Here is a 26,582-nt window from a genome sequence, read left to right on the forward strand (position 1 = left end):
TTCTGAAATGATGTCATCGCAGGACTGCCTAACAACACGGCTGTGCTTTTGGGTTTGAAATGTCATTCTTGGTTAAAACTTATTTAGAATTGGTAAGCTAGAACCAAGAACACAAGTCACAGTGCTGCTGGTACAACACTGGGGTGTGCAGCTCTCAAGGTTCCAAGCGTAAGGGCTGTTGTGTGATGGGCTAAACGTTGCACACAGATTTTCTGTGCGCTTCAGAGAAGTGAGTGGTTGTCCGGGCAGAGGATTAAGAGCTTAAGGGGTGGGTGGGCTGTCTCAGCTCTGTGTACAGTTTCACCCCGTTGGAATGGCTCTGGACAGCAGGGCAAACTGAAGGGTCACTTTGTTATGAAAACATGGATATTTTTCCAAAATGCCAGCCAACTTTAGTATTTAAGGATCTAAAGATTTGGCTGCTGTTTGCAAAGGGTTAGAAAGCCGGCAGTGAGCGCGATTGTGAGAAGACCCCTGCTGTACATCGTATCCTTCGGTGGCTTAAAAACAGGCTGATAATGTGTTTTACCTTTAGCCGTATAGGTGTTGTCTTTCCCCCAAAATCCAAAATTCACTTCTGCTGGTCTAACCGTTGTTTTATTAAGAAAGTAATATGAACTTTTTGTCTGAGCTCAGTGCCTATGAGAGGAAACCTTGTTAACGGTCCTGCTGATGGAGCTGTGTGTCAGACCCGGAGAACACAGGTTGGCAGAGACAGGTGAAACGGCTGGTGTATGAGTGACCTGGTGACCGGGTGCTCCAGTGCCTGGGGACGGACGAGCCCGGCGAGTGGCAGCTCCGCAGCCTTGGTGGCAGCTCCGCAGCCTTGGTGGCAGCCTCAGGCCTGGCGTGCTGCTCTGAAACGGCGGCAGATCAGCACCTCAGATTCCTCCTGTGAACTTGCTTGTACCTTTTTCTTTCGAGGAGAACTTCTAAGGAGCAAAATTCCATGTCAAATTCAAACAAATTAGATGTAGTTATCTGGTATTTGGGGACTGGGATATTCTTTTGTAACTCGTTTTTAGCCCTGGGAAAATATTTCACAAACAGCATCCTCGAAGAGCTGTTGTGTATGTAAGCGCGTGCATCAGCCAGCGAGAAAGGCTTATCAGAGACATCCGGACAAGATAAGGTTATTTTGGGGTGGCTGTGTGCAGAGTGGTGTGATCACAGTCACCGGGTGGGGGCACGGCCGCCCCGCTGCCCGGGACCCCTGCGGTCCCCGCTGCGTCTCCTGGTGCCCCGGGAACGGGCTCTCCAGCCGGTCTGTGACGGGCATCGCCCGGGGCACCTGCTTCAGGTAACATGTTTTTGGGTAAGAAATTCTTCCTATGGAACAGCAGCACTCTTTCTCCTGGGAGGAAATCCTGTGTAAGTGCAGCCTTGAGTTGAACAACAAGTGTGTGGTGAGAAAGCGTGGGGTGTGTGTGCGTGTGTGCCGTGCGGGACGGTGTTGGAACAGTTCTGTCCCCAAGGGGCTGTTGGGCGCTGAGCAGGCTGCCCCGGGCAGGGGGAGCTGGAAGGGGGTGAACGGCTGCAATCAGAGACCGGGCTGTGCTGTGGGTATGGATATAACACAGTCATTATCGAGCAGTTTAACGAGCCATAAACCCTCCTGTGATTTACCATCACTTGCATTGTAAAAGGGAGACCAGAAGCGCTTGGTCTTGGTTTTCTTTAACCATATAAGACCTCGCAAGAGTCGTTGTTTATTCATATCTCTGTGTACATAACTCATCCCCCAGTCCTAAACATCACATTTGACAAGGCCAGGCCGGCGCGCCGTTTCCCTTCACTCGGTGTCCATGAGAACTGGACTGTGCAACCCAGTCCCCAGAGTGGCTCTCTGTGCGGTTTTGTACCTGCACAGACCCCTAAGAATCCAAGATGGCAAATGTGATTGCAGACCGGTCTTGGAGGTTGTGTGTGGACATAGTTCTGTACAGGTTGGAAAACAGGCTTTATTCTGTGGTATTTTAGCCATTTAAAATATTGTTATTTAAAGCAGGATAAATACCACAGATATCCTTGCCAAGGAAGGCTGGACCAGATGGCCCTTGTGGTCCCTTCCACCCTGTATTCTGTGGTTCTTGTCTCCCTTTCCACAAATGGTCTCCCCTGAGCAATGTAAATAGTTTTGGAACACTTGCATTAATCTGAATATATAATCCAAATATTATAGTGCTTACACTTCAGCTTTTTCATTGTGCATAAAATGGAATCTAAAACTGAACTAATGGTGTTTTTTAGAAAAAGAGGGCTCCTTGTTTCAGTAGGAAACTCCCTCAAAGGTGTTCTGCAGTATTTCATCTGGTTATTCGAATGCTGCATTTTCAGAATTATTTTATGAAACCTTTTTTTTCTGTATCAGAAGCCCTTGCAGGAATCAGGCACTTGCTGAGGGACTGATGCCCTCTTCTGCTTGTTCAGTTGCACTACATTGCGTAAGATCCCTGTACGAACTAATTGCTCAGAGCACACGTCAGCTCTTTACAATCTGGGAGTTTTAAGTTGCCTGTTTATTTTTTGCACAAGCAAAACAATCTGAACAAATCCGACCTAATCCCGGTGGAGCACGGACAGAACGGTTGGTGTGGGTGTTGTTCCGTTTCCAGGATGCAGTTCCAGCGCGTCCTCGCTGTGCTCTGGGCTTTGGGCCGGGGTGTCCGGGTCAGCACGGCTCTGCTGGGCGCTGCCCAGGCCTTGCCTTGCTCTTGTGAATGACGTATCGTTGGTCAGTGCTTCCCCAGCAGCAGCTGCTGCGCTGGTCTCGTCGTTGCCGTCTGCTCACCTTGGTGCTGGCTGCTCTGCCTGGGGTGCTGCAGTGTCAGGTGAGACCCTGAAGGTGTTCACTGAACTGCTCTCCAAAACTGAATTTCACCCGCTTATCGCACACAATTATTGTTTCCAAGAGGTGAAAGCAGCTGAAGTTCTAAATAATTTTGAACAAAAAAATTCCTAGTGCTTTAGGTCTTATTCCTGTTGTATAAAGCAGGAATAGAGAGTGCTGCGAAAGTAAATTTTCAGCTTGATGTTGATTGCTCAGTCATATTACATGTGAGTCTGTCAAGGGACATTTTTGCTGTGTCTTCATTTAGAATGAGATTAAATGGGACTGAAAAGCCTTTTTAACAGGACTCTTTGTTGAGAAGAGAATTGAACCAGGGTTGTGTTTGAATTTTTTATGTTTGGTGTTTTGAAAGCACTTGGGTGGCTTTGTCTGTGGACGAGGCGGCGCTGCCAGCACCACAGCGAAGCCCCTTCCAGCGCCCGAGCCGCAGCGTCCTCAGCTGCTGTTGGCCCTAAAAACCAACCAATCCACCACCAGCCCCCGGAGCCCCTTCGGAGAGAACCCGACCTCTGTGTGGGCTTGAGCGTTTGAAGTTTGAGACAGGTCTCGGTAAGCTGGAACGGAAAAGCTGTGCGAGTCAGCACATCAATGAAATGCCGTGGTCAGATACTCAAAGGTACGTTTTATTTACACGATATACAAACGTTCTCGCAAATGAGCGAAAGTCTCTGCACAGGTGAGTTCAGACGTCGGTGTATTCGTGGTATATGCGCACTTCTGATCTTCTCACGCTCTGAAGCGATCGAATACTCTCACTCCTGGTTCTCATATTGGATTTTCTGAACAGCCTTCGCGAGAATGATCTACACATGAAGAAGTAAATGATTGGGTCCAAACAGACGTTGCACGCGGACAGGAACAGAGTCATTTCCTTACAATAATACAGGATTTTATGTGCAGAGTCGTCTAAAATTTTGTCTAGGTGGCTAAAAGTGAAGGGCATTCTGCACAAATGATACGGCAGAAAGCAAGTGAAAAACACAGCCACAACCACCCTGATACTTTGATTGTGCTTCCGCTTTCTGCTCGACGAGCTAATAAATTGTTTGCTCGACTTGTAGATGTACCTGGATATGGCGATGTAGCATCCTATGAGCACTATCAGCACCACCACGAAGGTGCAGGTGTTGATGTAGATGACAGCCGTGTGCCACTGCACCCCCAGGGGGGACTTGAGCTTGAGGCAGTCGTCGATGTTCCTGCGCGTGGGGTAGCCGTTGGTCAGGATCAGGTTGGGCAGCGCCAGGAACGCCATCACCACCCACACGCAGGCGGACAGGACCTTGGTGAAGGTGATGCTGTACATCCGCGAGTCCCCAAAGGGCTTCACGACTTTCAGGTAGCGGTCGATGCTGATGAGCCCCAGGAACACGATGGTGGTGTACATGTTGGCGTAGAACAGCACCGTGGTGTAGCGGCACAGGAAGGAGTTGAAGTGCCACGGCCCCAGCTGCGAGTCCTGGATTATCTTGAACGGGAACGTCAGTGTCATGAGGAGGTCTGCGACCACAATGTTCTTGAGGTAAAATATAAAACTTGTTTTATTCCTGATGTGGAAAAAAATCCAGACTGCGAGGCCGTTGAGCAGGATGCTGGCCAGGAAGATGATGAGGTACAGCACGGGCAGGACGATGGTGGTGAACTCGTTGTGCGCGGCGCTCCCGAGCGAGCCGGCCGTGGCGTTGGGCACGCTGCTGTTGTCCGGGCTCAGACGATCATCTGCCAGAATGGGGGAAAACAACAGGTTTAGAGTACATTTCTAGTGTTTTACAAATGGGGCCGTTTTAGAACGGTCCTCTAGGCACCATCCTCTCTGGGCAATTCCAGGAGCTGCTCAGATTAACCAGCCTGGAAAACACGAGTTTAAAGCAGTGCTTCTAAGTATTGCACGTGTCAAAATAAATGTGCCCGTGGCTTGTTGGCCTCAGCACGGTGTCTGTGCCTCCTGCCGAGATCCAACGGCAGCACAAACACGCGCGGTGTGAGGGCGCGTGTTCCGAGGTTCCCCCAGGGCGGCTTGTGCAAGGAAACATCTGGGCGGTGTTTGGAGAAGACAAAGAGCCCAGGCACCCTGTGCGGGGAGAGCGGGGCCTCTGGTGGCGGTGAGCAGGACTGGTTCTCCAGAGCGCAGGGCTGCACCGAGTGCAGCTGCAACCGGCCTGCTGGCAATGAGCCGTTGATCCGAATTACAGGGCGGCAGCTCTTGGCTGTCTTGACAGAACGCAATTTATGAGCTGAGATGGTCTGTTTATCAAGAAAGGACTCTGGAGAGACTCTCTGGGCCTATCAAAACACTGTTTTAAAGTTTAGCTTACTTAAATGTGTTTAAAAATAGTCTCTGGAGGTTTTAAGATTTAATGTGTAAATGTTTTTGGAAAAACTTCAGACTTACAGCTTCCCTCATAAAACTATAGCACATTGTATTTCCCATTGTTTATACTCTGAGCTTGGCTGGTGCGGCAAACCGGGACAGACACCCCAGGGCCAGCACCTGGCAGCATTCAGACTTTTCTGAAGTGACTTCTGTCTTCAAAGTGTTGGTAGGAACTGATAGTAATACAACAAACAGTTCCCAGTCACTTAGATTTCCAAGGTGGCTTTACCTGGCAGTTTTCCATAGGACAGGTTGTACCCCATCGTTGGCGTTGCTGTCGGTTCTCAGCTGAGGTGCCGTTCAGGAGTCCCGCTGGCAGCCGGAGGTCCAGGATGCGGCATGGGCTGTGCCAGCGCTACCTTTGGGGAGAACAAAGGGGAATTACACCCAACGCAAACAAGTCCACACCTTCCCGTCTCCAGCGGGGAGAGGAACGTTGTGGGATGAGCATCCTCTGAATCCCCAGTGACGGGCTGACCTGTGGGCACCGCGCGGCTGTTCCATTGAGGTGGCCCCTGCCCGTCACCCCTGCCAGAACTGTTTGTTCCCTCTCTCCACCTCACGAACGCGGCTGTGCCGCGGCCTGGCTGCTGTCACTGTTAGCCACGTTGTTCTGATTGCCAGCCTGACTGTCTCTGTGACCGTACATACAATGAATATATATGGTCATATATTCTTGGATCAGTGCCTTTAACTTAAAGCTCTCTGTCTGTCATCAGTCAGCCCTCTGAGTGTGTTTCTTCCCCTACCAGGACCTCCGTCACTGTGCCGCAGCAGCCTGGGCCCTTCTGTCCCCGTCACACGTGTGACGCCAGCCCTGCGCTGCGCCACGGGATAACCTGCCTCGGGCCTCCCTGGCAAATCCTGCGTGTCGTCTTACAGAGGAGCTCCAAGAAAAGCGTGTTTGCTGGTGGATGGTTCCTTGTCACCCGAAACACCCCAGCTGACTGCCTCTCAAATGGAATGAATGCATGATACAATCACTGAAGCACTTCCACAGAGCTAAACTTGTTTTATGTCATTGTCACTGTGCTGTGAACTGCGTGGAATTGTCACTAGATGGCAGCGAAGCAAATGACTGCATTTTAAAGCATCAGTAAAAGTTTTTGTTCTGATATTCTAAGCTTTTTATCGGTTTGGTTTCTTGTCTGCCATTGTTTGCTCTGATCATGACTGGGGTCCATTGTGAGGTTGTCAGAACTATTTTAGATATTTGTTTTCTCTTGGTCTGAGAAGCGGTGGCCTGTTGGTTTTTTGCCGTTGTTTATCGTTTGCAGCTATCCGTTTTTGCCCAGGAGGCACCAAGATCAAACGAATATGTAGTTTTAAGAACAAGATGCATGTCTAATGTTCTCAGGCAAATAAGATGCTTGTTTCCCTGCTTCTCTTTTAGGTCTGTGCAGCTCCCAGTCCCTGGAAGCCGTGGGGTCCCGGCTCTGCAGGTGGGGGCTGCAGGACGCTGGAACCCCGGGGAACATTCGGCGTTTGATGGAGCTGGGGCGGGATCCGCCATAGGTGGAGCTGGGGCGGGATCCGCCATAGGTGGAGCTGGGGCGGGATCCGCCATAGGTGGAACTCTGTGTAGTGTCTTGTGTGCCAAAGGGATTTGCTTGAAATCCTCTCCAAAAAGGCTCCTTCCTTTTCCCACCTCTGCATCCATCCCTTCAAGTGGGTGTTGGCACTAAGGCTGTAGGAGTCTGACAGCAGGTAGCAGAAAGCAGCCAGCTCCTTGCTGATGTGACCCGGGAGCAGCGTGTGTCCCGCCTGGCAGAGCCGGGCTCAGCAGAGCCGGGCTCAGCAGGGCCTGGGCGCAGGCACCGCAGGAAGCCGTAGAGTCCGGGGTGGGTGAGCAAGGCTCCCTGGAGACAAATCTGGTGGGTCCCTGTACTCCAGAAGCTCATTTTCTTCAGATAAAGACCACTAGGTGCAGGAAGAAAGTTACCATGTGTGGAGAATTCGCTTCTTCCATGCGTGTTCTTGGAACAGGAGATGAAGACTGCCTTCTCTTTTAAAGACTGTTTTAAGATATTTGGCAATTGCTCATTGATTACATGCTCTGATAGTGGCTTTTTTACTCGTTTGAATGTTTGTGTGCAGGGCAAGGTTAGTTTTCCACTCCTTGTCCAGTTCCCTGGATACTTCTGATCAGCCGTATCCTAACGAGCTGTCTCATTCTTCTGTATAAAAATACTCTGCTTGGGTGGTGTTGAAGAGGCACTAGAAGCTGCTCCTTTACTCAAGTAGCTTTTTAAGCCAGAATACTTGTTACTTCTTGTAGTTCATGCACTCGGTTGTGTTTGGGTTTTGTTCTTGATTGTCTTTTCCTGCCGTTCCCCTAAAGGCTGACAGCTGCGTTAGACACGAGCTGCGTACATGCCATTTCACATGCGGTAATCTGCTGCTGCCGCTGCCGGCAGACTGGTTTGTGTGCCTGGCTGGCAGAACCGCAGGTGGAAACCTGGATAGTGGCTGCGCGGCAGACTTCGGTGTCGCACGGGCGGGGGATGGCTGTGTAGTTTTCCTAATGACTCAGGCTTTACGTTGCCTCACTGTTTAAAGAAATCCTACATCCTCAAATCTAATCGCTCTGTTTGTCTTATTTGAAACTTCTTAAAAATCAGAAAATCATCTTTGTGACCTACATTAGATATTCTAGGTCATAGGGCTGCAGAGTTTGAAGGGTTGGTTTGTTTGTTTGTTTTTTATTTGCCTGGGGTTTTTTGAGCATATAACTTTTTGATGTGTGGCCTCCTGCCAGGCAGTCAGCACTCATCACCGTGAAGTTTGGTAAATGACAGAGTTAGTGTAAATAGAAATGCCAGACAGTTTAATAAATCTGCTGTGGGCTGGCTGCAATTAAGTTGTTGTCTGTTGCCCGTCAGAACTGAATCTCTATTTTAGTTGCGGAGACGGAGGGGCAGACAGCATTGCTGCAGGCTGCGGGTCGGCGTGGGCGCGGAGCTGCAGGCTGCGGGTCGGCGTGGGCGCGCGGGGCTGCAGGCTGCGGGTCGGCGTGGGCGCGCGGGGCTGCAGGCTGCGGGTCGGCGTGGGCGCGCGGGGCTGCAGGCTGCGGGTCGGCGTGGGCACAGAGCTGCAGGCTGCGGGTCGGCGTGGGCGCACGGGGCTGCAGGCTGCGGGTCGGCGTGGGCGCACGGGGCTGCAGGCTGCGGGTCGGCGTGGGCGCGCAGAGCTGCAGGCTGCGGGTCGGCGTGGGCGCACGGGGCTGCAGGCTGCGGGTCGGCGTGGGCACGGAGCTGCAGGCTGCGGGTCGGCGTGGGCGCACGGGGCTGCAGGCTGCGGGTCGGCGTGGGCGCGCGGGGCTGCAGGCTGCGGGTCGGCGTGGGCGCACGGGGCTGCAGGCTGCGGGTCGGCGTGGGCGCACGGGGCTGCAGGCTGCGGGTCGGCGTGGGCGCACGGGGCTGCAGCAGCGCCCGGAGCCTTCAGCCCCATCACCCTGGCCAACCTGCGCTCGGTGAGCCCTGCTGGCACCCTCCCTAGCACCCTTCCTTGCTCCCTGGAAGGGAGCCCAGCCCCAGTAACCGGACACTACCACCTTCTCCTGCCTCGGAGGCCTCTGTTAAAATTTGTCTGTCTCCTTTTGGTAAAAGTGTATGTTAATGTACTGTTAATGCGTTGCAGAATAACCTGAAATTCCTGTTGGAGTCTGCCCCTACAGCGAAATCAGTGTGCGCCTCACTCTCCTGTGCTTTGCAGGCGTCTGTAGCGTTTGCATGTTTCTCACTGTCATATCCCCATCCTTGGAGCTGTGCGGCTGTACCGGCGGTGCCGGAGATGCCGGTGGCAGCTGTGCGAGCAGTGGGGTGGGTGGGGGGCTCGGGGTGCCTCAGTCAGGGGTGCCCCAGTGAGGGGGTCCCCGGGACCTGCTCTTCAGCCTGCCGAGGGCTCGGTGTGTCCCCACCCCACGTGTGCCTCAGCCAGCTGGCGCGGGTTGGCCGCTTCAGACTGGAGCTGCTCTAGCGCCGGGTGGCTGGGGCGGGGGTGGCAATGGCCCTCATAGGCTCCGTGACCCTGGCTGCGGTCCTGCCGTGCTGGCACTGGGGTGGCAGAGGGACGCGCAGGCAGCGTGTGCCGGGTCGCTGTGACACGGTGATGCTGCCATGCTCAACTGATGGAGTTGTGGAGGGGCTGAAAGCCAAGAGCTGGGCTGTAACTGTCCCCCGCTGTGGCTTACGGCGCTTGTCGCTTAGTCACATCCAGAAACAGGAACCGCTGCCGCTGCTCTGAGCGCTTCTCGTCTGCCTTGGTGTCTAGCAAAAAACACCCTTCTTGGTTTGCAGGTTCCTCCTTGAACTTCCCCCTCAGTTCCAGCCCAAACTTTTCTCTCACGCATCTCTGCCCAGTGTCCTGGCCGCGGGCACGCTGCGGTGTGCGGCTGCTGTCGGACCCACCGCCGGAGCACCTGCTGTCGGCACGCTGGCCTGCCCTGGCCTGCCCCTTGTCCTCGGCAGAGCCTGCGTTGGGTGGTTGGGGAGCTGGCACCTCTGGGGGTGTGTGGGGGACAAGCAGCCCCTGCACATCTGCGGTGACATGCTGCCAGCGGGGACTTCCTTCCCCGGCAGCTCCACAAAGTGATCCACGCGCTGCTCTGTGATCCACGCGCTGCTCTGTAAGTGCAGAGCTGCCTGACCCTTGGGATTTGGTCCATCTTGGTCCTTTGTGAGCACTAAAGCACCATACTCGTGTCCAGTGCCCATCTGGGGTCTGCTCTGCATCCCAGTAGCTGCTACACGTGCTCGTGTCCCCTTGGTGCATCAGCCTCTGCCCCTGTTTACTGCGGGACCGCCCGGAATCCCGCAGTCAGTCTGCACCTCCAAGTCGGGCATTCCCGGCTGCAGGAGAGCCTGGACTGGGTGCAGCGGAATGCTGCAGCGAGCATTAAATAACACTGTCTAATATGCAAGATTCTCAGTTTGGGAGGAATATGCCCTTAGAATAACATGATTTCCTCACTTAAAAAAATATATTCGGACATATCTAATTTTCTCAAAGTCATTTTTTGAATACTTAGTCTAAATGTAACCATTAATTTTCCCCTCGTTTCAAGTGAATGATTATGAGCCCTTATTTTCCTCTATGTGGGATGGCTCTGATGTGAGGCTTTTGTGGGATGCTGCCTCAACTATCAAGTTCTTTATCTTTTCTGTCTTTTAAACTGTTCCTCATTAAAACTCTGTGCATTAATATTACTTCAAATAAGATTTTCTGTGCAGAGGTTACAAAATCTGGTAGATATTGTTAATCATTACTGCAAGACTGTTTATTTTTTAAACTAATTTGCAGAACCTAAAGATACATGAATTCTATTTGACTATTTGTTGTAGTTCGGGAGTGATGTTGAAGAAATACTTCCCAGCCCTTTGCTGCATTAGTGACAAGCGTGTGCCTTGTTCAGAACCAAGCAGCAGGAGCTGCCGGGCTTATGGCGGGTCCTGGGCTGGGTGCTGAGCTCTGCTCTGTGCAGGTGGCAGCGGCTCCTGGTGTGGGGGCAGCGGCTCCTGGTGTGCGGGGCAGCAGCTCCTGGTGTGCGGGACAGCGGCTCCTGGTGTCTGACAGCGGCTCCTGGTGTGCGGGATAGCGGCTCTTGGCTGCAGCAGGTGGCGGCGCCTCGCCGGGCATGTCCGGGGCAGTGTGTGGTGCAGTGCGGTGCAGTGTGGGGCTGAAGTACAGCTCCCTTGGGCTGCAGTTGCTTTTACATGAGGAGGCAGGAGGGAACTGGCAGCAGGTAAATGGCTGCTGGTGGAAGACGAGCTGTGTTGCAACTGCTTGCCTGTTTTTTATTATTTTTTAAAAAAAAGAGCACAGTGCAATGGTTGGCAGAGTTGGGATAATTAAGGTCTTCTCAGTATGGCAGCCTCTAATTAGACAGGAGGAAAGGATTAACTTTGGAATGTTTCCTTTGCTTCTTTCTAGAAGCAGCTGCTGTTGGTGTCTGGCTGTGCGAAGCCTGCTTGCAGGGGGAGCTGCATCGCGACCCTGCAGAGCTGCTTTCTTCACCCCGCATGAAGCGCCGCGGTGCGAGGCGCAGCTTCCCGCAGCCGTGGGCTGGGCACAGGCGCGGTGCCCGGGCTCTGAGCGGCGGCCCCGCTGCTCCCGGCACGGCTGCTCGCCGCTCTTTGCTGGCGTTGGCGTCAGCGGGTGCTGCTCGGGACCGTGGCAGCGGGTGGTGCGTGGCCCCGAGGATGGCGGCTCCACCGCCTCGCTGGGAAGCCTGTTCCAGGCCTTGAGCACCCTGCAGCGTTTCTCCAGAATAGCTTCAGCATTTCCCTCTTTTTATCTCTTCACAAGCTTCTCTCCCAGCCCTTCCGCTCCCGTTCTGCTTGTGTTTTCATGGGCTCTGTTCTTGGCAGCAAGGAAATCATTGTCAAACAATCACCCCTCAATTCCATAGGCCGTTCCTGACTTGTCCGGTGTGCTTAATTAGCCCGAAGCCGTAGTCTTTTAGATTTAAAATGTTACAAGACTTTGGGCAAGAAGCAGAAGCGGGTGAAGAAGTTTGAACGTGTGGTGCTTGGGTGGTCCTGAGCGGGTGCCGCGCAGCAGCTGCCGCGGGTGCCGCGCAGCCCGTCACCTGGCGCAGGGACCCCGGGGTCCCCTCCGCACGCCTGCGGCACAGCCTCCTGGGCTCAAAACGTTGGCTTTTACGTTTGATCACTGGTATTTCGCAATGAAAAACGATAAGTTAAAAAGCTTGAAGTAGAACTTTAGAAACAGCCAGGATGGCTGGGTCACACAGAAAAACAAAGGTATGAGACTGATCGCATTACACCTTCACCCATTGTAGCTCTCGCTGTTGTGCGTGTGTCACGTCTCTTAATGCTGCAGGGGATACTGTGAAAAAATATCTCATGAGGAAAACCAAATGTTATTGGTACATGCATGTGGACGGTGCCATTTAAACTTTGAAGTAATTCCAGTCTCACTTTTAGGTGTTCTGCTTTGCATTGAAACAATTTCTATTGATTTTTCTTTTGTATGTAATTCTAATTCATATTAAAAAAAGACAAAAAATCCTCATCTGCTGTTGTCAGCTGGGTTTTTCTGTGCTGTGACACAACTGCCCGTGCTGGCTACATGCAGCAATGCCACTATTGCAAAGAGGAAGGGAAAGGACACGGGGATTTCGGGGTATGGCTGGGAGAAGTTCAGCCTGGTGCAACCCGCAGTGTCCGTCTGTCCGTCCCTCTCGGCCGCGGGCAGATGCCGGTCCCGGGTACAGCCGCAGGATCTGCTGCTCTTTCCGGCCCAGCCGCACTGTTCTGGGGATAAAAGCCCGATTTATAGTGCTCATCGTCAGTTGTCACTTTGGCACGCCACAGACACTTTGCTGGGGAAAAACAAGCAGCAGTGGTTATTGTAGCATCTCATGCAAGGTTGGTCAGATGTAGAAACCAAATTTTGATAGCTGAGGATGTGATTTTTTTGGTTTTGTTTTTAAGATGGTGTTGTCATTTTTTATGTTGGGCAGGGTTACGGCCACCAAAATGTGGGCATGGATATCGGTGACGCCTCTGGTGCTGCCTGGGCAGCGCTGGTCGGTGTCACTGCTGTCCCGGCAGCAGTGTGCTGGGTCTTCAGCACTTGCTTTACATCAGGCATGTTCTCTGTTCCAAAGTGTTAATAATTATTGCGCACATCAAGGTTAATGGCCCAGTCTCCCTGGGGGTGTCGTGGGCGCTTTCCCCAGCGCTCGCTCGGTCACAGGGGCGGTCTGGCTGAGCTGTGCTGCGCCATGGCGCGCGAGGGACTTGTGGAGAGAGAAGGAGCTTCCCCTTCCGTTGCTCCTGGTGCACCTGGTCTTGGCTACGTGCAGCGAGTGGCGTAGGCTTCCCGGCATTCCTGGCTCCAAGAAGGAGCATCTCTGCTCATGGCTGCGGCAGTGCTGGACGGACACCCGCCGTGCTGGACAGACACCCGCCGTGCGGGGCCCTGCTGGCTCCCCCACCCGGGCTGTGCTGCGGGTCATGGCCGGTGGCTCTGGCTGGGCTGTGGGTGCAGCGGCCGGGAGAGCTGGTCTGCCCGCTCCCGCCCTGCCCCGGGGCAGCGCTGTGGGCAGCGGGTGACACAGCCGGCTGGGCCGGGACAGGCTGGAGCGGGTGACACAGCCGGCTGGGCCGGGACAGGCTGGAGCGGGTGACACAGCCGGCTGGGCCGGGACAGGCCAGAGCGGCTGTGGAGGCAGCGGGTGACACAGCCAGCTGGGCTGGGACAGGCCGCAGCGGGTGACACAGCCGGCTGGGCCGCAGCCGGTGCTGGTGCTGCTGAACGTTCTGCTCTGTGTCTCAGACCCCCGAGCACACGGGTTCTCTCTGTTTGCGAGGTCCCTACCCCTCCTGCTGCCCTGCACGTCTCTCCCTGCGGCCAGGGCAGCCCCGTCCCCCCAGCGGGGTGTCCCTGGGGTGCCCGTCCCTGTCCCCTGGCGGCAGGGAGCAGAGGGTCTGGCGGGGCTGCCCAGAGAGCGGGTGCCCGCCAGAGAACCAGGGAAGCGCCAGCGGCTTCTGTGGGGTCCGGGGCCGCACCATGGGGAGTGAGGAGTGAGCGGCGGCAGCGGCCAAATGCTTGCCCGAGTTTTTTGCTTTTTAAAAGAAGATCGCAGAATCTTCTTTAAAATGATGGAAAAAAGCGTGAAACGCTACCAGAGTTCCAGCACCCCTAACGAGAAGGCAGGTGTGAACAGTCCCGATAACGCACGAAACATACGAAACCTTCAATTGCACTGCTACTTTATAACTCAGAACAACCTTTGCCATCAAAAACACTCCGTAAACAACATACGTTTTTGAAAGTGCCTTATATATTTCCCAGGCTCTGAGACTCATCAGACCTTTAGTTTGTAAGTTGCTTGTTCAGAGCTATGTGGTTTTTCCAGTGAACCTGACAAGTTTTAACACGACCTGAGTGAAGTATGAAGGAAGAGAGCCTTAATTCTGTATAATATAATTAAGCGAATTCAAGTTTGCTCTTCTGTGCTGAAAGAGTTGAGAAAGAATACAGGTACAAACCTTTTATACCAAATTCAGTCGTTACAGTTACTGAATCTTGACATGAATTAAGCTCTGTCAGGAAGTTCTTGAAGCCATGACCCCTCCTGCACTTTGATTTGTATCTTAGAAGGAATGATTGGGAGAAAGCCACTTTTTGCCATTGGAAAAAAGATAATAACATTTAATGTTGAATGAATAAAATGTTAGTAAAGTCTTGCTATTTCGAGAACTTTTCACACTTTTCACAACTGATCTGATATTTGATTTATGATTCCAAGTCTGGTTTTCAGCAGCTGTATCTTAATTTCTGTTTTACTTTCCCTTGGGGGTGATTAAGAGCAAGAAGATTCACAGCACAGCTTATCAAACGCTTTTTGGGTGGTCAGAGATCACTTACCTGTCACCACTGTCGTCTTCCACTTGTCCCTGAGCTGCATCTCGAAGGTGCCTTAGACTGCTCCAAAACACGCCGTGAAACTACAGCAGGCACGGGAGCGCTTCTTGCGGTGAAGTAGTTGAACAAACCATATCTGGAAGTAAGATTTCTGCTTCCGATGGCTTTTTTTGCGATACCCGGTCGGAGAGTGAGGATTTGGCTGGTCAGGAGCGGCTGGCGCTCTCATTCCCGGGATGACTCACTCGGGAAGGTGCGCGCTCCCGCTCGCGCCTGCCGGGACAGACGCTGATTCACCGGGTGGGTTCGCGCTGCCGAACGCAGGAGACGCTGCGAAGCGCCGGGTTCACCGCAGCCCCTGCAGCCCTGCCCGCGCCTTTCGCTTAATGCAGTTCTGTCTGCAGGGGGAATGCGAATTTAATGTGATACTGAAAAATCTTGTGCTGGAGAGATGCAAATGTCTGCTAATCCAGATGATCGTGTCAATTATTCATTTGACTATATTTAGACATCTTTAATGTAGTGCTTTGAACAGATCCTCTCTCCTAAATAGTGTGTAGGATGAAAGCAAAATGTTAAATCAGTAACTAAATATTCCAGCTGCAGTGACTAGACTGTTTACTGCACACTTCTGCTGTCACGCTGTTCTTACAGACTGTGAGCCTGCGGTCCGCCGTCCGGGCTGTGTGCGCATTTGGAGCAAGATAAATTAGTGGCTTCAGAGCATTTAAACAATCATGGCAGTGGTTGAATCAGGACAAAGTTTTGTGTCGTGTCAGAGCATCCCAGACTGCCAGAATGGCCGGGGCTGGAAGGGTCCTCGGGGAGAGGGCCGGTCCCTGCTGGCTGCAGCCTGCTGGCTCGGCTCGGCTTTGCAAGGCAGAGCGGAGACCAGCGGCGCGCGTGCTGCGCTCCTGTCGAGTGTGCTCGGCTGTGACACTCCCAGGCTGGCCTGGGGAGCCGGGCGTTCTGACGGTGCGGTGGTCCCAGTTGCACACACGTGCGGGAGGTGTGTGTCACATCACCGGGGCGGAGGAATGAAAATCTTTGAGAGTGGTTTGTTGCTTTGTTTTTTGAACTTTACTTGGGTGTATTGGTAAAACTTGGTGGGTTAGAAACCACATAGCATCTCCTGACAGGCTTTCGGTTCAGACATGCTGTCGGGCCGTTCCCAGGCCGGAGCAAGTCAGGGCGAGCCGCCGCCTGAGAAGGAAACGCTGCGGAGCGGGTCGTAAAAACAGCGCGGAAGCAATGGGAAGCTCTGATGTAAAGAAAAGCTGAAAGCTAACCTATAACTTTACTATTGTTTGCATTACTTAAAGGTTGGATGTCCCTTTTTGTATTCTGGTGATTAGAGAGCAATTCTCAGATTTCATAAGTGCCTGAACAATGTTATTACAACAATTATTGTGTTGCTTCATTCTAAAACTCCTTTACTATCATATTTAGCAATATGAACTCCAGGGTTATTTCTAAAGCAGGCTAGCCACCTGGATAAAACAGGAGACTGGCTTGTTCTTGGTTTTAAACAGAGAAAAGCAGCGGCAGGATCAGAGCATGTGGTGCTGGGAGGTTCCTCCAGCGTGAGACGTTCAGTGCCAGGCGCAGGTGCCGTTGTCACTGCAGTGTCCTGGCAGAGCGGGCACGTCCCCTTCCCCCCGTGGTTTGCTGCAACCGCCGGTCGGCAGCTGTCGCTACAAGGGAAGGACGGAGGAAAGGGGCTAATGAAGAACTGACGTTACAGAGCTCATTTCTCTTTTCCCTCTGTCCTCAGGCTCCTCGCATGCTGTTGGTGGCTCACGGTCCCGCAGACCCAGCTCTGTTGGGGTGTCTGCGGGTTTCCCGCAGCCCGCGGCTCCTGTGCTTGGTGTCCTGGCCGCGTGGTGTCCTGGTGCTCGGCCTGGCTTCCCAGCTGCGACACACATTGTTGGTTAGCACGTCTCATTAACTGGAGTACTGCTGGATGTTCTGGGAGCGCTCTCAGCGCTCGGAGCGGCAGGACGCCGGTGGAGGGGTGGGTGTCACTGTGCCGGGCCGTCGGGACGTGGGTGAAGCGCAGAGTTTGTCTTGGGGCGTTCAGGGGATAAGTGGCTGTCCCTCTGAGGAGAGGCAGCGTGATACGAAGTCTGGAAGGCTAAGGTATTGTATATTTCCTTTTCCTCAAACACAAGTAAAATAAAAAATACAAAGAGATATACGTAAACCTTCGTGTACCGAAATAAGATTGATTTCCTACACAACCTGACCGTCTAGTGCCCTATAGTTCCCCTTTTGGGAACCCAACAACCTGTAACGATGCTTAGCATAAGCGTCAGTAGTTTTTCTGTGAATCCTGGAGCACAGGAGCCTGGAGTAAGGCTCATTTGTCTGAATCAGCTGACGGCCTGCTGCCAGTTTCCCAGTTCCAGGCTGTCTGCTGCTTCTCGCCCGGAGCGCAGAGGAGCCCGGCGAGCGCCTGTGGCCGTGGGAGGGCAGAGCCCGGCGGTGCCGCGGCACGGGCTGCTGGAAGTGCCGCTGGGCTTCCCCAGCCGCTCCGGGCAGCAGGAACGGCCTCTTCACTGTCAGCTGGGGGCAAAATCAGGTTTGGAAAAATGGTGACTATTGTATTGAACATGCCGGTAAACTCCACCAAATTGAATAAATTCCCTGCCCGTGCTAAAGGAATCCGGAGAGCCCCGAAGAGCAGCGTTCGGTGGGATGCTGCTGGTACTCTCGACCTGCGGTCTGGGCTGACGCCTTCCTCATCTCTGGGGTAAAACAAGGCTCCGTTTTGGTCCTGCTGGTCCTCGGCATGTCAGGGACAAGTGGCAGTGGGAGTTTGTTATTGAGGAGCAAGGCAGCATTGCTGGGGCTGAGGTGAGTTGAACAGGTTTCTCAATATACTGTGTAGAGTTGGAGTTAATAGATGGTTGGTATCTCTTTCATGTTAAAAGAGTGAAATAAATCCCAGGTTCTCTTTCAGCACAGTCCGCGTGGGCTCCCTTTGGGATGGTGAAGGGAGAGCTGTGCCGGTGCCGCGGGAGCTGGGACGGGTGTTCTGGATGGGGGTCGGGCCGTGTCCTTGCTGCCGCCTCTGCCCGGCGCTGGGACGGGGAGGGCTGAACGTGCCACCCCAGGGGGCGTTTCTGGGGTGGGGTGAACGTGGCTGCGGGGTGCAGCCCCAGGCCTGCTGCGGCTGGGGAGGAGCGTGCCCTGCGGACACGTGGGGCTGCGCTGGGTCCCCACCGGAGTCCCCGCCGGGACGGAAAGGAGGGACGTGAAACCTGAAATGTGTGTGAGAGCTGGGGAGGGACTGTGTCCTCCCTCCCTCTGTCAGTGCGGTGCCTCCCCATCCCTGCCCTGTGCCAGCCGAGCTGGCACCCACCGCAAAAATTACTGACTTACGGAGTCTACGGCTCTGGGTTTTAATCCCTAATAAAGCTAGTTTGTCCTAAAAAACAGCCATAGTCAGTAGGCTGCCTAAGTGTTAACAAGTAAGGTTTTTTGTTTAAAGCAGCTAGAATTATTCTGTAGATTGTCGTAAGTTATATAAAGGTGTTTTAATTCACAGGCTATGGTTGGTCTGCATTCTGCGAGGTGGATGTGATCTAGTGACCCAGTGAGAAACGCGTCTGTTCTTGTTGGCAACACAAGGACAACAACTGAGCTGCTGGTTTTGTGTGTCCCCGGCACTGGGTGCGCTCGGGGCGCTGTGGTCGGGCTGTGCGCCCCGGGGTGTCTCGGTGCCAGTCTCCGGTGTGGCCGAGCACAGCCGCGGGCGGTGACAGCGGGGCCAGCACCCTGCTCCACCGCGGGTCGCACAGCGTTCGGCCTGGCAAGACTGAGCAGCGAGCACAAAGAGGGACATCCATTTTGCCATTTTTATTAAGTATTAATATTCCTGTACAACTGCCCTTCCATTTTCTACAGCAGAAGGAGCACAAGGTATTTTTAACTTCTCTATGAATATGCAGAGACTGTAGGATCAGAGTTCATTAGGAGACGTTCGTGTGTCCAGTTCGGCTTTTGTGTTTGTGTGAGCCGTCTTTACCCTCCCGCACAGCACCCTTTCTAGGAAGGGCTTGCACAGGAGCAGGTAGATGAGGGGGTCCATGCAGACGTTGGTGGCCGCCAGCCACAACGTGCTCTCCTTGGCCACGAAGAGCCAGTTCTGCAGCCGGCAGTCCATCCAGCTGCGCGTCTGGCTCAGCGTGTAGGGAACTCTGCTGAAATGGAACGGGGCGAAGCACAAGAAAAACACAGTAAAAATGATGAATACTTTCCCCTTGACCCTCCGTTCGCTTTTGTTGTCTTTCTTCTGCGTTTTCCTGTAAGACTCATATACCTTTTTGGCAATAATTGTGTAAAATAGAAGCATGAGGATGAGAACAGTCCAGAAGATGAACTGACAGATGTAATTGACGGCTTCATGCCATTTGAGTCCGAAGCGGTTCTTCAGCGAGGCGCACTTCTTCACCAACGCGGGTGTCGCTGTCTTGTTCGATAAGATCACGTTAGGCAGGGAGAGGACAAGGAAGAAGAGCCAGACCAGGCCCGCGAGGATCTTTGCTGAGAGCAGGTTTTGCACCCAGAACTTGCCGAACGGTCTCACGATCTTGAGGAATCTGTCGAACGCAATGAGCCCCAGCAGCACGATGCTGATGTACATGGTGTCGTAAAACACCACGGCCGAGAAGCGGCACACGAAGGCCTTGAGCTGCCACGGTCCCAGGCCAGAGTCCGCCAGGATTTTCAGAGGAAGCATCAGGGTCATTATAGAATCAGAAACTAAGATATTTTTCAGGTAGACGATGAAGGTCGATGTGCTCGGGATGCGGAAGAAGGCCCAGCAGGCCAGGCTGTTCAGCACGAGCCCCAGCAGGAACACGAGCGTGTAGAGCGCGGGGAAGAGCAGGCGGGTGAGCGCGGTGTCCCGGGGACACGCGGCGCTGGCGGTGCCGCTGCCGTTACCGCCCGTGCTCGCGTTTGCAAAGTCTCCCATCGTTTGAAACAGGCTGGGGTGGAACGGAGGGAGAACACACAAAACATAGCATTCTGTATTAGAATGATGTGTTCCTTACAGTGACTGGCAGGTTTATAAATGCAGAAGCCGAAGATGCAGTAAGCAGGCTGGCTGATTTCTCTTCTGCTTCTTAGAAAATCTAAATATTTGCCGAAGTTTAAGTTGTTTGTAAACTGATGTCTAATGAAAGGTTAAAATGGAATATATTCATTATGGAAGCCTAAGATAAGATAATAGCAAGGTATAACAGCAGATTGCCCAGAGGGCTATTGATCTTTACATGGAAATGTATTTTAACTTTGAGCAGAAATGTTACAGCTGTGGCCCAAAAGCAAGGTGCGTCTGGGCAAGCAAATTCTGCTGTTTCTTACCAAGCAGGCGCGATTTTTCCTTTCTCAGCACGGATCCAGATAACACTTCAGAGACAGAGGCGCAGCGCAGGCTGGCGGTGTCCGGAGGGGGAACCCCGGTGCCCCAGCCCGTCACCGCGGTGAGCGGTGAGCGTGCCGGTACCTGCGCGGAGCTGGCGGGAGCTGTCAGGCGCGGGTCCCCGGCTGCCTCCGCTCCATCGGCGGCTCCTCTCGCGCAGAAGCCTCCAGCGCAGGAATGGGGAAATGTGTAGAAAGATGAGACTTTTTCTGTTAGTGTGGTGTTTCCTTCCTCATTCTCATGTGTTGCCAGTTAGTCAATCACTTTGGCTGTTGCTTTTCTCTCTCGCTTTTGCTCTGTGTCAGAAGGTACACTGCCGTCTGCTGCTCTAATGGACAAAAAACAACGACATCCATCCAGACAGGTACATTTTGTTTGTGTGGACACTTCAGCTGTGCCGTTACAATTTGGCTGCTTTCAAGACGTGGGACAAACAAACCCAGGGTGGTTCCTGACAGTGTTCCAGGAGAATGCTCAGCTGTAGGGTTCTCATGTAGTTCTGATCTGTGTGCGTGCATCCCCCTGTTCTGGACAGCACCAGTTGTCAGCAAATGTGTGACCAGAAAGTCTGCTCAGAGTCACCCTTACCATGGGGTGGCTACAACCCCGCGTGCCCCGACATCTTCAGAAACCGTGCCCTCCCTCTGTACCCCGGTGCTATATCGACACATGAACCTGAGCTTGACGGGATCTCCAGAGAGGGATTTCTGGTTTATTTTGGCGTTGGTGTGGCCAGGTGATGCAGTGCGCTGGTTACAGCCGCTTTCTGGTTCTGGCAGCAGCTGCTGCACGGTGTGCTTGTATTCATCAAGTGTGTGTTCTGCGTGAGGCTGGAATCGGCGCATTTCCCTGCAAACAGAACTTCTTGTGTGTGTTTGCCTGAGCTGTGTGGCTTGTCTGGTGACCCTGCCAGCTGTGCCCGGCTCACTGTGCGCAGGGACACAGGCTGCAGCTGCGCTCGCAGCACGTGTGCGCCTTAGTGTCGGTACGTGCTGATGTTGGTGTTGAATGGCTGTCAGAGAGCAGAGACCCTTGAGGATGACCAGGATGAGTGTCACCCTCGCCATCATCATCAGCATCCCAGCTGCCTGACCCAACTCCCGCTCATTCACGATGGGCTGTACGACGGGGACAGCCCGTGCAGTGCCCAGGACCGATGGCCGCGGTCCATCTGCCACGTTTGCTGCGGTGCTGGCCCTGACGCTGTTCCAGCCCTAGAGGCCAGTAGGACGTGTCCCTGTGTGTGCTGCCGCAGCTGCCCCACAGGTCACCGCGTGTGCCCTCAGGAGAGCGGCTGCACGTGTGGGGACGGTGCTGGCGGGGACGAGTGCTGGGGGAGCGGGACCCCGTGTGTTCCCGCCGGGCACCGTGGCAGCGGGGGGTCCCGGGCCTGGCGGGGGAGCGGGACCCCGCGTGTCCCCACCGGGCACCGCGGCAGCAGGGGGGTCCTGGGGCTGGCGGGGAGCACCGGCCGCGCTGTGCCGGGAAAGGCCAGGGCTCTGTTCTCTGTGATGTAACCAGCTACCGATTGCGGTCGGTCCTGGTGCGTGTACCAGCATAAGCAGTGCACAAAAGGCTTTGTAAAATATTTGATTCACCCAGGCAGGCGATAAGAATCCATAAACTCCAAGGCTGGGTGCTACAGTAAGTGAGCTGTCGTTTGGCTTTTTAGGAACGTGGGTATGGGTTGTGAAGTCGCGCGGTGCCGGCCGGGCACAGACCAGTGCCAGAGACGGGCAGACAGGCAGCGGCTCTGCGGGGACGCGGCTCTGGCACGATGGCGAGACGGTTCTGAACTGGTGTGCAGTGACGATAAATGAACTGTCACTTATTGCAGTAGCCGTGGATCTTTTCCACGTGTGGTTGTTATGATACCTGACCATGCTGTGTACCTGAAAATACTTCCCTGTTTTGTCTTTCAACTTTGCCAAATGAAAAAGGAGAAGCAGTTAAATTTTTGGCATAGTGCAAAATAGCTGCCCTTAATAACCAGGGAAGATTTTACCATGAGTCTTGCCCTAAGTATTCTGTAAATAGAGTCTTTGTATGTTTTCTAATACAACATATTGTTCTCTAGAAAAGTATACATTTTTGTTTATTCATATAGTAAGGTCAAGCATTTGAAGATTTAACTCACATCAAGATAAACCTGGTTATGAAATTATTTCCTCTGACACACAACAGTTAATTATTGGTCAATGGATTAAGAATTGCAAGCGTATGATGAGATAAGCAGAGTGTTATTCTGTTACCGAAAATCTACACAGATAAATAGCTTTTCTATATATATCCTATATTTCTGTTCATCTACCGGTTGCGTTTAAGGTGACAAGTCCCTGTATTCAAGAATCACTTTTAGTGTGGATTTTGTGTTTCCCAGGTCTCGTGCTGCCATGGACTTTACTCTGGCCCAAGTTAAGCTATTTCTGCAAAAGCTTCCCAGGTTGTTGTCTCATCTGTAGCGCTTGATGACTGAGCTTTTCCTTACAGCTCTGGTTCCGACCCTCCCAGCAGTCCTGCCGGCGGGGGCGCTGATCAGCTGGGGCTCTCGTCCTACTCCAGCTTTCTGGTTGCACCGTTTGTGCAGCTGGGGACGTTGATCGCGGGGCGCTTGTGCTTCATCTGTGGGACGATTTCTAAAGAACCTGGTGGAATTCTCGGTGTTCTTTGCAGGATGTGTGCCGCTTTCCCCCAGCAGCAGGCGGCCGAGGCTGCGGAGGGCTCCGGCTGGCGGTTGGCTCTAGAGCGGCGTCTCGTCCGTGTCGTCCGCGTCGTTCTGCTCCCGCATGCGCGCCCGCAGCTCTGCGGACGCCGCGCGCTCGCGCAGCGTGGCCAGCAAGGACCTGCGGAATGACTTACAGAGGAAGAAGTAGATGAAGGGGTCCAGGCAGGCATTGAGCGACGTCAGCCACAGCGTGCTCTCCTTCACGTGGAACAGCGTGGCCTGGGCCGCGCACTCGAAGACCGCGCGTGTTTGGCTCAGCGTGTAGGGGATCCTGGTGAAGTGGAACGGCACAAAGCAGATAAAGAACACTGCGATAATGATGAAAACCTTCAGGTTTACAGTCTTTTTGGATGCTTTTCCTGTGCATCTTGTCCTTTTATAGGATTTGTACAGTTCTTTGCTTATGAGTATGTAGCATACAACTATGACTGCTAAATTAACCCAGAAGATAAGCTGACAGATGTAGTTTACAATTTCGTGCCAGACCAAGCCAAACTCAGATTTCAAGAGAGCACACTTCTTCACGTTCTTAGGTGTTTTCTTCTTGTTCGTTAGAATCATGTTGGGTAACGAGAGAGCAAACATTGATACCCAGATTGCTGTGGACAGGATCTTGGCACCCAAAAGGCTCCTCGACGTGGATGTTCTGAAGGGCGAAGTGGCTTTCTGATAGCGATCGATAGTGATGAGACCGAGGAACAAAATGCTGATGTACATGGTGAAGTAGAACACGACCTGGGTGACCTGGCACACGAACCCTCTCAGCACCCATGACACCAGCTTCGCATCGCTAAGGATTTTAAATGGAAAAGTCAGGATCATGAGGAGGTCAGAAATGACAGTGTTCTTGAGGAAGATGATGAAATTAGATTTACTGGGTATTTTAAAGAAGACCCACATTGCCAGGCCGTTCATGGTGATACCCACCAGGAACAGAATTGTGTAAAGCAGAGGAAAAATGACTTGGCTGAGATTGTTGGTGCTGGTGCAGTTGCTGTCATTTCTGGAGTAGCTGAAGTTGGTTGTGGCTTTCATTTGCACTTTGTCTTCAGCCCTTTCCTGTAAGAAAAAAGATACTGTGAATTAGGTCTGTCGTAAGCCATTTTAGTCTACTTTTAGTTTCTGTGTTGGGAACATTTCTTTGGGGGTTTGTCTGCCGTAAGCTGTGTTATTTCGGTTGTCCCCGAGCCTGATGCCGCTCGCAGGCCAGCACCGTGTCACCCGGCTGCTCGGGCTGAAGTGGCACCCACAGGGCCCCTGTTTGGTGCTTCCAGGGGAAGAGGGGGGAGCACCCGCCGTTCCACCCCGCGTGCTGGCACTGCTGCTTCGGCCGTCACACGTTCACCAGAAAAATCTGAAGCTGTTTGCAGCTTTATTGATGTAGGTGTTTCCATACACCTTTCTTTCTAGTTGGACGGTTTCCCTGTCATTTTCCTAAATCAGTTGCTTTACCAGTGCTGTGCTGCAAATCAGTTTAGAGCTTCACTGCCTGAGCGAGCGTGCAGGAGCTGCACCCCCGGGCTCTGCTGCCGAGAGCCCCGCGCTGCGGCACCGAGAGCCGGTCACCACCAGCACTGAGAGCCCCGCGCTGTGGCACCGAGAGCCGGTCACCACCAGCACTGAGAGCCCCGCGCTGCGGCACCGAGAGCCGGTCACCACCATCACTGAGAGCCCCGCGCTGCGGCACCGAGAGCCGGTCACCACCAGCACTGAGAGCCCTGCGCTGCGGCACCGAGAACTGGTCACCACCAGCACTGAGAGCCCCGTGCTGCGGCACCGAGAACTGGTCACCACCATCACCGAGAGCCCCGCGCTGCGGCACCGAGAGCCCCGCGCTGCAGCACCAAGAGCCGGTCACCATCGACACCGAGAGACGGTCACCACCAGCACCGAGATCTGGTCACCATTGACACTGAGAGCCCCGCGCTGCAGCACTGAGAGCCAGTCACCATTGACACGGAGAGCCCCGCACTGTGGCACTGAGAGCTGGTCACCACTGGCACCAAGAGCCCTATGCTGTGGCACCAAGAGCCCTATGCTGCAGCACCGAGAGCCGGTCAGCATTGACACCAAGAGCCGGTCAGCATTGACACCAAGAGCCCCATGCTGCAACACCGAGAGCCGGTCACCATCGGCACCGAGAGCCAGTCACCACTGGCACGGAGAGCCCTGCACTGTGACACCGAGAGGTGGTCACACCGGCACTGAGCACCGGCCATCCACCAGCACCGAGAGCCCTGCACTGTGACACCGAGAGGTGGTCACACCGGCACTGAGCACCGGCCATCCACCAGCACCGAGAGCCCTGCACTGTGACACCGAGAGCCGGCCATCCAGCACACTGGCCCCATCCACAGAACTATCGTGCGCCCTGGGCTGAAAACTGTTCCTCTTAGTCCGAAGCCCCTGGCCAGGTCGGGACTGTCCCAGCCGGTTGCCTGGGGCAGCCGGGCAGGGCTGTGGAGTCAGCCAGGGCTGCTGTCCAGGAGTAACCTCGGTGTGCAGCGATGCCTTTGTGCAAATGGCCGAATTCTGTGGGATCCCTGCCTCTGCAAAATACAGCCCTCTGGGGGCTGACACTGTCTGGCAGCGCTCAGACCTCCCTGACATCTTCCTCACAGAGCTGCAACCTTTCATTTCTATCTATAAGGCAGAAATGAATTGGGTTGTGCTTTGAAGCACATAACACGTTCAGCTGCCAGGTCTAATCCCCATGGAGCAAGCGTTCCCTAGCCATGCAGAATCAGCACCCCCGGCTGAAGGAGGAGCTCACCGCGGGTACTGTGTGGTGGGACGCCGGCTGGCACCTGTGCTGCCGGGGTGGCTGCGGCTCCGCGGGTTCAGCTCGGTGTGCGGGTCCCGTGCCGCGAGCAGGGGCCGCAGCGGCTCCGCGGGCTCAGCTCGGTGTGCAGGTCCCGTGCCGCGAGCAGGGGCCGCAGCAGCTCTGCGGGTTCAGCTCGGTGTGCAGGTCCCGTGCCGCGAGCAGGGGCCGCAGCAGCTCTGCGGGTTCAGCTCGGTGTGCAGGTCCCGTGCCGCGAGCAGGGGCCGCAGCAGCTCTGCGGGTTCAGCTCGGTGTGCGGGTCCCACGCCGCGAGCAGGGGCCGCAGCAGCTCCGCATCCGCGGGCCGCGCTCAGCCCGTCCTCGGCTCGGAGCGGCTGTCTCAGTGCGGGCAGCTGCAGGTTCCAGGTGACGCTCAGCGCTTCTGCTTCTGTTTCCTCTAGAAGAGACAGAGAAACAGAATCTTTAAAAAGAATTAGCGGTTTACTTCCCGCTTTTGACCTGCTGACAGAGCGACTATTTTTGAAAGGGAGCGTGCATTTTGTAAGACTGAGCAGCTTTTGTGCTCCCTGCTGCTGGCTTTTGGCCTTGTGATTCTGTATTTCGTATGCAGCTTTATTTTTTGTAAACTTCTAAAGCAGTTTCAGTTGAAGGAGGCAGCAGAGGTAGCAGCCAGTTAGGTTGCAGAACTTAAGTATGGTACAGAACAAAGTATTTATGCCTTATATGACTTGCGGAGCAGTTCTGCAAGCTTTTAAGTTTTATACAGTGCATCAACATTATATGATACATTCTATTAGAAGACTAAATATAACCAGTTACAATTTAAATAAACTGTACGTATTTCATTTTCTTTTGGATGTGCAAAACAGAATTTTAGGAGTTGTGCTGCATCTTCTTTCGATGGGCTTATAGACAGTAAGAGGTGGCACACAGTTTCTAGACATCTCATCCTCTGTTGGCTCGTTCGCCATGGGATATCCATGCAGGGGCAGTCGGGAGGGTTGTCCCTGTGCGTCTCCTGCC

General features: G+C 53.7%; 3 protein-coding genes and 2 long non-coding RNA genes across 6 annotated transcripts in view; 2 read left to right on the forward strand and 3 right to left on the reverse strand.

The window, feature by feature from the left end:
• Nucleotides 1-26,582, forward strand: part of LOC135580217 (uncharacterized) — a 63,201-nt gene that overhangs the window by 26,927 nt on the left and 9,692 nt on the right. The gene's annotated exons all lie outside the window — the stretch shown is intronic.
• GPR87 (G protein-coupled receptor 87) lies at nt 3,454-14,860 on the reverse strand. Its single transcript, XM_065073338.1, has 3 exons — nt 14,625-14,860; nt 5,455-5,584; nt 3,454-4,570 (listed from the first exon to the last, which is right to left on the reverse strand). The coding sequence occupies exons 2-3, from the start codon at nt 5,486-5,488 to the stop codon at nt 3,534-3,536; spliced, it is 1,071 nt and encodes a 356-aa protein (XP_064929410.1). The 5' UTR covers nt 5,489-5,584; nt 14,625-14,860; the 3' UTR covers nt 3,454-3,533.
• Nucleotides 15,152-16,824, forward strand: LOC135580216 (uncharacterized). The gene is made up of 2 exons (XR_010474546.1): nt 15,152-15,677; nt 16,396-16,824. It is a non-coding gene; the product is annotated as an uncharacterized LOC135580216 (long non-coding RNA).
• P2RY13 (purinergic receptor P2Y13) lies at nt 18,474-21,048 on the reverse strand. The gene is made up of 2 exons (XM_065073340.1): nt 19,995-21,048; nt 18,474-19,615 (listed from the first exon to the last, which is right to left on the reverse strand). Exon 2 carries the CDS (start codon nt 19,600-19,602, stop codon nt 18,586-18,588), a length of 1,017 nt encoding a protein of 338 aa, XP_064929412.1. The 5' UTR covers nt 19,603-19,615; nt 19,995-21,048; the 3' UTR covers nt 18,474-18,585.
• On the reverse strand, nt 22,130-23,837 carry P2RY12 (purinergic receptor P2Y12). 2 transcript variants are annotated; one of them, XM_065073339.1, is made up of 2 exons: nt 23,705-23,837; nt 22,130-23,567 (listed from the first exon to the last, which is right to left on the reverse strand). In XM_065073339.1, the coding sequence occupies exons 1-2, from the start codon at nt 23,776-23,778 to the stop codon at nt 22,793-22,795; spliced, it is 849 nt and encodes a 282-aa protein (XP_064929411.1). In that variant the 5' UTR covers nt 23,779-23,837; the 3' UTR covers nt 22,130-22,792. The 2 variants fall into 2 exon arrangements, with proteins under 2 accessions (XP_064929411.1, XP_021139091.1); XM_021283416.2 differs by having other exon boundaries at nt 22,130-23,812.

This window comes from Columba livia, chromosome 9 (genome assembly GCF_036013475.1).
Source record: "Columba livia isolate bColLiv1 breed racing homer chromosome 9, bColLiv1.pat.W.v2, whole genome shotgun sequence".
NCBI classification, from domain to species: domain Eukaryota; kingdom Metazoa; phylum Chordata; class Aves; order Columbiformes; family Columbidae; genus Columba; species Columba livia.